The sequence below is a fragment of the Saimiri boliviensis genome, chromosome 2 (genome assembly GCF_048565385.1).
Source record: "Saimiri boliviensis isolate mSaiBol1 chromosome 2, mSaiBol1.pri, whole genome shotgun sequence".
In the NCBI taxonomy this organism is placed as follows: domain Eukaryota; kingdom Metazoa; phylum Chordata; class Mammalia; order Primates; family Cebidae; genus Saimiri; species Saimiri boliviensis.
The window spans coordinates 167,454,109-167,468,050 of record NC_133450.1 but is presented as its reverse complement, the minus strand read 5'-3'; the positions used below and the strand labels follow the sequence as shown (position 1 = coordinate 167,468,050).

Genomic DNA, 13,942 nt, shown 5'->3' with positions numbered 1-13,942 from the left:
TACTCCCTGACTGGCTTGCTTTCTTAAAGTGATAGTCAGAATATAGCTTGTACTATCAGATGTAAATGATCAATATAATTGAATGAAAGAAAGCCAAAGGACAATCCAAGAATAATACAAACTATTTTAAAACATTAGAGGGAGTGCTTTATGCAAAAGAGAAACTGAATTTATTGTTCCATTCTCTCTTCTTCCCCTTCACCCCTTTCAAGAAAATGCAAAGCCACAAGTGAGTGGTTGTATGTGTCTGATGGCTTATATAAACATAGAAGAAGCCTTCAGATGGCTAAAATAAACATGTGTGTGTTACCGAAGGATATGTTTACACAAACCATTTGCTCAGCCTCTGAAATAATGAATAAATGAAGATTTTACTAAAATAATTGGAAGGATTTTTGTGTTTCTGCAGATGCCATAATTGAATGGCACCAAAGAGACTTTTATCAGCTATTTTCCACGTTACATGTGTTAGCAGTTCCTTTCTATGGGTTGAATACTTCATTCTGTAGTTACTTTAACATGTTTTTGTAAGAAATTGTCATTTATTACTGCAATTCTAGAGAGTTGCTTGATTTCTCAAGAGAAATTTAGCAGCCAGTAAAGGTTATTTGCATCTGGTTGGTCAGGAGAGAGAGGGCAAAAGGAAAAAAAGTGAAGGGTAGTAACTCTTGTTTCATCCATGTAACTTAATTTGCGTAACACTCACCTCAACCATTTTTCGCACTTTGTCCATAACATTTTCTTTGTAAAATATATGCTCTCAAAAGAATGAATATTTCAACAAAAATAATTTTCAATAATGGATTGCAAACCATGTTTGTATTACATACATGTGTTTGTATATGCATATGTGTGTGTGTGTATCCACATAAATATGGCATATGTATAAAGGCAGTATGTATCCTGTCCGTAGGTAATACTAAGAGTTAACTTTTATTTCAACATTACACTTAGACCATCCCTGCGAATTCACTAGGTTAGCATTTCCTGCTCTCAGTTTGTTATCTTGACACATAACTACAGTACAACAGCTGGGTTGTTCCTGGAGTTCCTGGGGGGAGCTTTATTCTCCGAGTGCTGAATTTCCTTTTCAGCTGTCAGCTCTAACGTGTGTTCAAATCCTCAACTTTTTATACACCGTTCTGGGCCCCTAGCACCACTCTGGGACTATGATAGAAATGCTGATACAGTAGATGAATGGAAGAATCTTTGGTTCAAGGTGGAGAATTGCAAAAACCAAAATTGCACATGACCATTGTTTGGTAAAGAGGCTGCTAACTAGTTTTGACTTTTTATTTTCTTTTTAAAGGAATCACTCTATACTCATCAAAATTATTTGCACCTGTTATGAAATAAAAAATAAAAACATTGCTATTCTTAAGAATGATATTAATATGATTTTCACAGACACACAACATCTGTGATCTGGCTGTTGAATGATATGTTGGGATTTGTTATAGTTTTGCTTAACTTTCTCCATTTCTAAAGAAAGAGTTGTACAACGCAACATTTCCTTTTTATCTAGGCAAACTCTTCAGAACACTTCCTAAGAAATTAATTGTATTCCAGCCAGACTTGCATGCTGCCATCGCACAGGAAATGGGTCAGCAATCCATTAAGATGCCATTAGATAATCTAATTTGGAACTTAATCTCTAAATTAACCATGCTCCATACTTGAAGCATACTTGAGAGAAAGAAAAAAAGTTTACGTTTGAATCGATAGGGGAGCCGAAGCGTGAAGAAGGCTGTTTGTTTTTTCTGTAGCTGTGGTCACGTCTCAAGCCGTCTGGTAACCAGGAGAAACCAGACATGATGTAATTCCAGATTGAACTTGAACTTCAGGGACTTAGGATGGGGGAACAATGGACCACAGGAATCAATAATGTCCATTTTCCACATGATTATGTTTGGAGCTTTAAGTTAACCTTTATGGGAGAAGCAGCAGGATCTGCAGTGTGACCAAAATGAGATGATCCTGAGACAAGATGTTAGAGGAAAGAAAACAACTTTTTCCGTGATATTTTCTGAGCAGGACTGCAGATTCCAGCAGGATTAGAAAAGTTCCCGCTCTGCAGTAAACCGGTGGCCTGTTCAGAGCACTCTTTGTTCGCTTAGGTAGGACAAACTTAATCTTACGTTTCCTGTCAGATGATTTTTGGCAGCGCTACTGGGGAGGGAGGAGCGTGATTCTGAAAATTCCCGAATGTAAACCTTGCCGATTAACCCTTTGCAGTGAAAGGAAGTGTATTAAACACTAACTTCAGTTGAATATGTTTTCTGTAAAGTGCCATATTTACGTATGTATTTCGTCCATGTATTTCGTTCCCTCGACAGCCAGTGCACCATTTATTAGCTTACCTTTTTGATTCTCATTTTTGCTAGCGCTGTTAGTAGGGAGGTGATGATTATTTTTAGTCGTATTTTCTTAACAAAGCCTATGAATGAATAAGTATAATAATAAACATAATACATTATAAAAGAAATGGCAAAGTCTTATTATTTAAGGTCAAGGCATTGAAGAACATGAATTTTGACTATTCAGAAATTGCAGAAAGTTGCAATTCTTCTGTCTTGTTCACTTTGTTTCACACACAAGATCTTTTGCCCGTGTAAGATCGTTTGCCCATGTGAACAGAGTAGCAAGCATAATATTAAAATGTGTTCAGTTCTTTAATCATTTGTAATTTTATGCTTCAGCATTCTGATACAAATAAGTTTCATCCTTTAAAGGTAAAATTGTGCAAATAATGCTGATTTTTGCTTTTAAATGAAAATCATTTGTAAAATCATCTCTTGTTGCTTTGTATAAAACTTACATTTCTATTTAATTTAGTATGCCTTGGGTGATTTTCTCTAGTGAAAGGCACTATTTTGAAGCACCATTTTTGTAGAGAATTTTGTCTGCTGTTAAAGCATCACATATGCAAATAAGAGGAGCAGCAGCACTTGTAACAATAGCATTGAAAAGGAGCCGGGGTAGAGAGGGATACAGACAGAAAGAGGCTGGAAATCAACATGTAGGCTTCTCCACTGTGCTGTGGTCTATGGGAGGAGATAAAATAATTACTCTGAGCCCGATAATTCTATATTTTTTAATTGACTAAAACCTCCCATAGCTACATAAGTTCTTATATATGTATGCATGTGTGTACTGTAATTTATATATAATTAGTCATCTTCATAATAATTTTTCATGTTTCATTTTCAGTTCTAAACTTTGAAAAAGACCAAACACAATTTTTTAAAAAGTCCCTAATTTGGCCTATTGATGAAGAGCTTTTTTCTTATTTAATGTTTAAACTAAACATTTTAAGAAAGTTTTTATTACTTTTGAGTGTAGATTGCCTTATTGAAGTCTTCAAGGATTATGTAAGAGCTCTTTACCATAAGAGTACAGTAATTGTAAGGAGCACATTTGATAGTGGCAGTGCTCCCATATGGAGTGGCTTTTTTTGTCCTATGCTCTTTATTAGACAAAATATTTCACTGGTAGATGCTATTATTTTACTTAGAAAATGCTAGCATTCATGCATGGTAAAGTTAACATTCAATCCACTGTGCCCTAATAACAAAACACATCAGAAACAATTGAATATAAATTAATGAGATTTGATGGTCTACCATTTTGATACGCTGTTTTCAAAACTGTTGGTCCCGAAGGGGTAGCAATAAGGAAGGCCATTTACCTACTTAGTTAAGAAACAAATACTTTTCTCTTTCATTACTATGAAGTCCTATTGCTTGCAGTTAGAATAATTCCATGAGCCACCTGCAGTTTATGATATTTGGTGTTTCCCAAAGAGGCCACAAGAGTACTTTGCAGTTCAGGTAAGAGCTAGCCAGGGAGCTTTCTGATATAGATTATTACAAATAGTAATAATCATTAGGAATCATCTTGCATGCAAATAGGATCATTCAGATGGCAATAATGATCCCTAAAAATGGGAAAAATAAATCTATGAAACCCAAGACCGGTGTAAAGCACTTTGTATATTTTACTTTCAGTCTAGCCTCATCTGAAGTGAAATTCAACAAGCAAATTATTGACATACAGCCACATCTGCACACACATAAAACAAAGGTAAATTCTGCATTCAGCTGAAAAGCTGATGGAATTGGAGAAATAAAGCACAGTTATTTGTATTGAATTTGAGGCTCAAGAGTTATACTTCCATGGGAATTTCATTGAGCCTAAGTGATATGAACCTTAATTCACAGAGTCTCCTGTATAATTCAATGGTAATATAACTTCTAGTCCAGTGAAAGAAGTAAACTATGTTTCACAACAAGGAGAGATGAGAAAAGTATAGTGGGTAGAAATATAGATGCTAGAATGACTGCTCAATTCAAATCCTGCCTTCTGCAATTGAATAGCAATATGAGTTGGGCAAGACACTTCCTAGCTTTTGTTTCCTCATCTGTAAAATCAGGATAATAATGATCCTTTCTCATAGGTTTGTTATAAGGATTAAAAGTTTTTAGGTAGGTCAAGCATATAGAATAATACCTGTCAAATAATACACATTGCATAAATGCTAGCAAATCAAGTACTGTTTTCTTTGTTCTAATACATAAATATGTTCAACTTGAGTATTTATTCCTTCTGCTGATCTGAGTGAGCATTTTTTCACAAGACATAATCTGCAACTTTGTGTTATGTTGAAGTAGGCAACCAGTCCAAATGCACCCATGTACAATCCAGGACAGCATAGTTTTTCAGACAGGTTTTTAGCTATTAATAAGGAAAATTGTTTACTGTGCATTTTACAAAAAATGCTAATAATTGTGCGATATTTTGCCAAGAAAGTTAGAGTGGTTAGCCAAGGAAATAAAAAACTTTCCATCTTGGGGATATCTGAAAGTGTTGCAAAGGAATTAAAGGCAAATCCTTCTTTTAAATTAAAATACTTATTTTATTTAGTCTCCATGCTTTCTGGGCCATTGCTCATTTTTATTGCTATCTATAATAATGTAGCTACTGGTACAGTTGAGGTATGCATGAATATGTACAACTCTTTGTGCTTTATTTTTAAAATCTTTTTTAAGCTTCTTGAAAGAGTACTTACTATCTTTGAAATAAATATGGTATTTTCTCATGATTAAACCAGTATGTAAATTCTAAATGGACAATATTATTATTCCCCTGAAAAATATTAACATACTGGATACTTAGACATTTCTAAACTATTTAACAAATGTGTTATCCATTATCAAATACACACACACACACACACACACGCTAGTAATGAAAGATCTTTGCCATTCTTAAAATAGCTCTTATTGTTTTAATCACCTACAACTAATAGGTGAAGTAAAGTCTTTGACTTTGTTTGGTTTTCGGCTCAGCATAATGGCTTCATACATGTTTATGTGGCACCCTGTGGTTCATAGGTGTTAGTAGGCTAAAAGGTAAGGGTCCAATTCTTTTTGGCCTAGAAGACACACTCACATAATGCTTAATTTTACATGGGGAGAAATGCCAGATATAGGTGACATGACAGAGGGATGGAGGCAGCAAACCACATTGTCATGTATGTACCCTATGCAACAGTCCTGCATGATCTGCACATGTACCCCAGAACCTAAAGTACAATTAATATATATATATACACACACACACAACAACGACAACAAAAAAAAAACAGCCATAAAATGTTGGCATGGCTGCCCAGAGCTATTTCTCCCTTTCTTTCATTGAAAGGTATAGTGCCTATTTACTCTTTATAGATGCAAAGATGAACTATTTTACCCACTTTATCCTGGATAAGACTTATATGAATAGTGCATCTTTTATTTAAAAGGAAGAAGTGGATATCTACCTCTCCCTTAATCCTCACACTGTCAGCCTAGTAGAACTTCAACCAGATTTGTTTCAGAGGAGATGAATACATAGAATTTCAGATGGCTTGGCCACCTAGACCAGCTACATGTTCTATGCACTGGTCTCTTCTGCAACGTTAGCTAGGTTATAATCCAGCTTGTGCGGGGCATGGAAAGTTCATTGGCTCCTGAAGCCAATTAATTTTGCCTTCAGACCACTCTGTTCAAAAGTACTTTCTTATATTAGGCCATCTGACTTCCTGTGGAGGCAATATAATATAGTGAAATGGCCAGGGGAATCAGACAGGTCTGATTCATAACTGAGTGCTAAGTGGGAGACTTTGGGCAAGGAATTTAACTTGCCTCAGTTTCCTCATATGTGAAACAGAGATAATGATGGCCATCCCATGAGTTCATTGAGAAAATTAAGTGACGTAGCATTTGTAAAATATCAAAGATGGTTTTAGTAGGTCCTTATAGTAAGTCCTCAGCATGGCTGTCATCTCGAAGTTTTGCCTTTGTGCTATTCTTTTAACCTGAATCATGCTTAAGAGGTCTATATTTCTTTCCACCTCAACTGCTGTATCTTCCCCGTCTACCTTTAGTGGTTCTTCAGTGACATAATTTGGTGAGTTTCTTCAACAAATAAATGCCATAAAGTTAGGTTTTCTTGCAGAGTGCTTCCTAGGAGAAATACAGTACTTAAGAGGTATTCTTACCAATACAAAATGAAGCAGGACCATCACCACAGAATAATTTAAGGTCAGAGTAATTTGTTTACTTCTTTTCTTTTTGGGGGAGCCATGTCATACCTTTAGTCAAAATAGCATGAAAACAGTATCCATGATATGGAACATTTTATTTTTGTAATTTTGATTTAGCTCTCATACATTTATTTGATAATGAATAATCTCATTATATAGATAGTAATAGTCATTAGGATGAGTTGTACTTTGTGTTAAGGTACCATCAAATTCTTTTGTGTTTTTTTGGCTTGATTTTTTTTTTTTTGCAAAGTAATTATATATTTTCTTTTTTAAATGGTTATGTCTAGTTTATATTTTCTAAAGATGTGCTTTCAGCTTTCAGCTATGCTCATCTTCTGTTTGCCTAAACCAGGCGTCCTCAAACTAAGGCCCAGCAGGCCGCATGCGGCCCCCTGAGGCCATTTATCTGGCCCCCCGCCGCACTTCAGGAAGGGGTACCTCTTTCATTGGTGGTCAGTGAGAGGAGCACAGTATGTGGCGGCCCTCCAACGGTCTGAGGGACAGTGAACTGGCACCCTGTGTAAAAAGTTTGGGGACGCCTGACCCTAAACAAATATGAACTGGCAATGAAAAATTTGATAAAAACAAAGTAAATGCATACTTAAAGATATATTGCTGAAGTAGCGTAATTTGAGCTTGAATATTTTGAAATCCTTTCAATTATATTCTCATGTCTCTTGATGGAATGCAGATAGTTGGATTGAACATAAGATTATCCATATAGAAATTCCCACTATGAATTACAACTATTAAGCATTTGACATATAACTAATTTGTTTATGTGTGTTTATTTTATCCATACATGTGATTATTGGCATTTATTTTTATATAGAGAAAGAGTTAGATGTATAAAAAGCACTATGACATTTTTTTACCTCAATAAGTATGCAATTTTAGACATTGTATTTTGGAAAATTAAATAATCTAGATTACTTTGATTAAATATTTATTTACATTGTTATCACAGTTATTGAATTAGTTTTACCAAGCTTTTTTTCTTCAACAGGACTACCAAAAAAGCTCTAAAAAATGTCTGTGCCTTATAGTTCTGAACTTAACCTACAAATTGGCAATAAGAGACTTGTAACACTCATATATGGGGTCTGCGTAGTGTTAATGTTTGAGATTTATTTTCCCCAAAAGGTTCATAAACAGTATGGACAAATATATTGCACTCTGCAATTTTGATATGATCATAATGTAGGATGGGCAGTTTGACAGGTTTAAATAAATGTTTAAATTAAATTTGTTAGGCATTCTGCAGTAAGAGTCCTGTTACTGACTAGCATCAATTTATTTTTACTGCACAATTTCCAAAGAATAATTACATATGTCTCTTCCAAAGAACTGAGTAAGAAAGCTATTGCAAAATAACCCTGAATTATTGTCTTTTCTGCCATTAGTTGGTAGACTTGTCCATTTAAGGAGCCACATCTATTTTCATTCATTAAAATATACTTTATATCCCTAAAGCATGCAATCTCCAAATGACTTTCTTGAGCTCACACAATTTGGAACTCTTGTTAATTCTGCAAAGCAATTTGCTGCTTGTTGACATCAGTTTTTACTGTCAAGGATTATCTGTTTTACCTAGTTTTTTGCTTTTGGTTCATGCTTCTTACTTCAGGTTAAAAATAATGTATACCCATTTTTGTAATTTATTTTATTTGTTAAGAAATATCATCAGCTATGCTCAGACTCTATAAAGATCAATATGACTAGGTCATTTTCTCTATGAAGTTCACCTTTCAGTCAGTAAGATAATCACAGATAGAGCTATTTATGAAGTAATAAATGCTGTAACAGGACCATGAACAGAGTGCAGTGGAAACACAGTTGAGGGTAAAATAAGTTTCATGATTCATTATGTAACATTGTTTTCAATCAGTGTTGCAAAGCACAGAAATAATTGTTGAAGATGTGTGTGGGAAGAGAAATGTGAAAACAGTTAAGCTGCTTAGTAAAAGTTTTAATAACAAATATTCTTAAGAGTTATGCTTCTTCATCAGATTATGAAGACATATCTTTTTAGCTTGAATGTGATTATTCCTGCATAATCAGTTTTTGTTAGTGCTAAGTATCTCTCATTTTAAATTCAGAGATGCCTGTTTTCTTTTTATAGGGGACCAAATCACATCATATTCATGAGTACATGTAATCTTGGGTGACACCTTTTAAAAATATGTAGCTGGATGTGATTTGAAACAATTAATTGACTTGTTTGTCTATATATTAAGCATCTATCATGTGCTAGGTACTTTACTAGAGATGGATTTTGCTGTCATGGGGCTTGTAGTCTAATTATAAAATCCCTGGAGCATAAAAGGTTGTTGTGATATTTTTTGAAATGTTTACTTAGAAAGATGTATGTAGATGTGTAGCAACAAGCAACATTTTGTATAGAGGTATCACCAGAGTAAAAACAGTATGTATCAAGTTTTTTTAAAAAAAATTCAGAATTGTTCCTTTAGGTTGATATTCCATAAAGGTTTTTGTACCTTTGGAATTCAAATATGAACAAATGAGAATATCTAGATTGATAGCTACAACAATAGTGTCCATCTCACTTTATGGTTTCAAAAGTAAAGCAAAGGATACTCAATGAAATTTAAAGCATCGAAAGTATGCCTCCACGCTAGGCCATGACTAATATGAGTATGGAATTGTCAGTTTGATGTTTTCTTGGTTCATGATTATTTATGCAGCTGTTACTTAACTGACACTCATTTGGAGTTGAGTGTTGGAACAAGCAATATATTAGATTAAGTGTACCCAAATGTGTGCTGTAGAGTTGTTTCATAATGTGTATATCTGATGTTTTTTATCCTCCATATGATACTTCTTAAAGAGAGATTATGCCAGTAGCAATTAGAGAATTGTTTTCCAGCCTTTTTTCTTTTTAATAGCCCGCAGTTCAGCATAGGTGAAAGTTGAACTGATGAGAGGAGGGCAGGAAATCTTAGTGTTTACTGCCTCCAACTCCCCTGCAACTATCCTTTTAAACTTCCCACGCGCAGGGTAGCTCACATGTGGTATCATTACTGATGGGGAGGAGCAGGGGATGCTCAGGCTTCTGTTGTAAGCCAGTGTAAGGAAACATGAATTGGAAGGAAAGGCTCTGGTTCTCTCTAAAAGTAAGTTAAAGAGGGTTAGGATAAGAAAACTGCTGGAGAGTTATAGAACTAATCAGCACGAGCAGAGACCCTTGTGGCCTCCTGTAAATGTTTTCCCTCAAAATGCGTGTTCTGTAGAGAACAAAAAAAGCTGTGTTCCATTTTGGTTCTATGATTCTCATGTGTTCGGTCTTTACTGAAAAAACTCTGATTAAGATATGTTTGATAATTGGGCATTTCAAATTGCATATTATGCATGGGCCTACCTTAAACATGTAGTTTTTTCTTTTCCCTGTTTTAAGGAGAAAAGAAATACCTTTCACTGTACTTTTCAATTTTATTCAACCCAATAGGCAGGTAAGAAATTGAAACCCATCTGACCACTGAATTGCTTGTGAATTAAAGGTAAAACAAGATTAGAATATAACTGGCAAACTATATTGGTACCAACAGATTGCTGCTTTTCTTTTTCTTTATTTTTTACTGTACAAAAAAGAATCGTATTGCATTTTTGTTGAAGAATATAAGATATTTTAGAAAGAATATCCTCTCTATCAATTAGAATTCAATAATTGTTTATATATCTTACCCTGGATTTTTCTGCCTCACTTTAGTCTTAATTTTCATTAAAAATATAGACTACAGAGTGTAGATAGGTGTAAGACATTAAATTTGGCACATTTGTCTCATATTGGACTGTAATTTTGAAAATAGTGGAAGTAGTAATTTGATGCATCTGGAATTTATGTTTCCCATATCGTTGTAGATTTTAACATTGTGTTTTTTTTCTTTTTTTTCTTCCCTCCCTACTGCCCCTCTCCTCTCAACAGTCCTGGTACCTGGGCTAGCTTGGTTCCTTTCCAAGTGTCAAATAGGACACCCATCTTACCGGCAAATGTCCAAAATTACGGTTTGAACATAATTGGAGAACCTTTCCTTCAAGCAGAAACAAGCAACTGAGGGAAAAAGAAACACAACAATAGTTTAAGAAATTTTTTTTTTTTTAAAAAAAAAGGAAAAGAGGAAGACTGGACAAAACAAAACAAAGGGAGAAAGGAAAGAAACTGAAGAAAGAAGATAATAGACCAGCAATTGCAGCACTTAACAATCACTGATTCCCTTAAGGTTGAAACTGTAATGACATAAAAAGGGTCGATGATATTTCACTGATGGTAGATCGAAGCCCCTGCAACGTAGCCTTTGTTACATGAAGTCCGCTGGGAAATAGATGTTCTGTCTCTATGACAATATATTTTAACTGACTTTCTAGATGCCTTAATATTTGCATGATAAGCTAGTTTTATTGGTTTAGTATTCTTGTTGTTTACGCATGGAATCACTATTCCTGGTTATCTCACCAACGAAGGCTAGGAGGCGGCGTCAGAGGTGCTGGGTGACAGAGCCATGAGCCAGCCATTTTATAAGCACTCTGATTTCTAAAAGTTAAAAAAAATATATAAAATCTCTGTAGCCTTTAGTTATCAGTACAGATTTATTAAATTTTGGCCCTTAACCCAGCCTTTTCCAGTGTGTAACCCAGTTTGAAATCTTAAAAAAAAAAACAAAAAATGAAAAAAAAAAAAAAGGAAAAAAAGAAAAAAGGAAAAAAACAGTTTGAACACAAAGGCTCTATGGAAGAAATGCCTCTATGTAGGTGAAGTGTTATCTCTGCATGCAACAGTAAAAATTAATATAATATTTTCCCCACAAAAGAAACACTTAACAGAGGCAAGTGCAATTTATAAATTTATATCTAAAGGGGAACCATGATTATAAGTCCTTCAGCCCTTGGACTCTAAATTGAGGGGATTAAAAAGAATTTAAAATAATTTTGAACGAATTTATTTTCCCCTCAGTTTTTGAGGGCATTAAAAAGGCATTAAATCAAGACAAATCATGTGCTTGAGAAAAATAAAATTAATGAAAACACAGCACTTACGTTGGTTTAGCTGCAGCCTCCTTGGAGGTAGAATTTATTTATTTAAAATTACTGGTTGCATCAAGAACCCATAGGGTGTATAAAAGGTTCTATAAAATCTGCATTCTAGAGACAAAGAGGCAGGCAAATCCATGTCACAAGGGTAAAGATTACAGTTTACAAACTGGGAACGCCAGGGTGTAGGATATAAGAAAATGCACTCTTGAGAAAACAAATGTAATCAGGGTGCTGAAAACTTGCATGGTGCTTTCAGACATTAGCCTTGTTCAACAAATTTCTTGTATTGACAGATCCATAGTGTGCATGGGCAGACACATTTTGCCTCTATGTCTCTTAAAATTTTAATTAAAAATACTCTTTCCAGTAATCCTAATTTGCACGAAGATATAATGTCCACATTACGTGCCTTGCCTTGAAATCTAAAAAACAAAAAACACAAAAAAAACAAAAAAAAAAACAACAAAGTGACATCACTACACTTGTTTTGCTGCATTTATTATCATTTTAAATCTTTACCATTTTTATGACAAAATATTTTGTACTCCAGACGAAGAAAAATGTGTGACATCATGGATTTTTTAGACAGTTATACCTTTATCTCACATTTATAAAGCATATCATGGCTGTGTATAGTTGCCGCTTAAAAATTGTAATCGACCAGCAATATTTTCAGTATTTTGGTGTTTTTTTCTATTAACCTTTCATGTTTTTCATCTTCCAATTAATATTTGGGGGGGGAGGGGTTTCAAATTTATACGAATTATGCAATACCAAGTTTTGCCTATGTAGGTAGTGCTTTTAGCTGTATTGGTTATTATAGGTAAGTACACAGATTTAAAAAAATAATGTATGCTTTTTTGTTTGTTTGTTTGTTTTAATTGACCAAAGTGGGTACTGCTATTTTTGCAGTGTGATGAGGTCCTTTTGTGTACTGAGAGATGGACAGGGGATTTTTTTTTTTTTTTTAATATACATATATATATATTCTGGGGTGGGTGGGAGGATTTTTAACACTTTACAGTGTAGCTGTGAAGCAGTGCACCCTGAGATGGGCCTGGGCTGCAAAGCGACTGTTCTGCCTACTGTGACAAACTTCAACTTACACAGGTTCCCCTTTCTAACTTCCCACCTGGGGTGCAAGCTGAACTCATGACTGGTTTTCATAACAACACAATAGTAAGAACAAGCAAACACCACAGATTCTCCTGGAGGCAGACTTGGCTTAAAAAGGCAGACTTGGCTTGGTGATAGTTTTTCTTGAAAGTTCCAGATCCACAGTGGAGAGTGAGCCTGTCTCATATTTGGCAAAAATATTTGTTGAGATGTCCACATAGGGGATGCTGGATGTTTAACGCTTTTGGGGGTTTAACACGCGAATATTCTTTCTCCTAGAAAACACGTTAGACCTGTTGGAGGGAGTCTCCCATGTCCCTTCTCCACCACTTTCTGTCCCCATTCCTTCATGTCATTAATGATAGGATGGATATGATTTATCTGTGACTTACTACTTCAAATGGATGGCAGTGCACTTGGATTTTTTTCTTTTTTTTAATATTCAGAAGATTGAACAGAGGGTTGCTATTGTTGAATGTATTTGGACTGATAGATTAAAATCAAGGCTCAATTTTTACGGAACAAAAAAGTAAATCCTGTTTTCATTTTACCTGCTCTTTTAAAACTGAGAACCAGAACAGAAGGGAAATATAGAATTTTAAGCAATTAATCTTTCTGTGGATTAATTAAACCCATTAGATGCTGATGGGATTTTTTTTTTTTTTTTTTAAGGAATGGTATCTTAACTATATATTTGATTTCATTTCCCCTGAGGGCTAGAGGCTGAATGGAGGCTGGTTTTATTTTGCCCTTCCCTCACCCCTCAGTCCCACTGAGTGTATTCATTACTAGAAGGAAAATCTTTCAGAATTAGCGACACATGGTAGCCTGTCTTAAGGAGTCCCCTGGCCCCCTTCCCCTAGGCCATGGCCTAATAAAGTAAACTGTCAATTGTTCTCACAGCATATCATTTAATAATGAATACTTTAGAACAATGCTTATGGGCTGGAGAATTGTATTTGATTAGCCCATTCAGTTTGATAGCCCAAATACTGAACAGCACAGTGGGATCCTAGCAGTACGTGTTCAAAAGTAAGTCCAATCATTTCTGTGATACTTGCCTTGGTAGCAAACAGATCATCTCAGCCAGGCTCTTCATGTATCTTTGACCTATTAGGTGAACAAATGAACCTCACAGGACACACAGTATTTTTAAAAGGCAGACTCGCTCTCTTTTTTTGCCAGTGA

The 13,942-nt window shown here is 35.0% G+C and overlaps 1 protein-coding gene across 17 annotated transcripts in view; it reads left to right on the top strand.

The window, feature by feature from the left end:
- Positions 1-13,942, top strand: part of NFIB (nuclear factor I B) — a 236,749-nt gene that overhangs the window by 219,661 nt on the left and 3,146 nt on the right. For all 17 annotated transcript variants that reach the window (XM_074394837.1, XM_003928155.4, XM_003928154.4 and 14 more), the window contains one exon: positions 10,533-13,942. This exon is cut by the window's right edge and continues 3,146 nt beyond it. In XM_074394837.1, the coding sequence (XP_074250938.1) occupies positions 10,533-10,662 (130 nt within the window). In that variant the 3' untranslated portion in view covers positions 10,663-13,942. The remainder of the gene's footprint in view (positions 1-10,532) is intronic.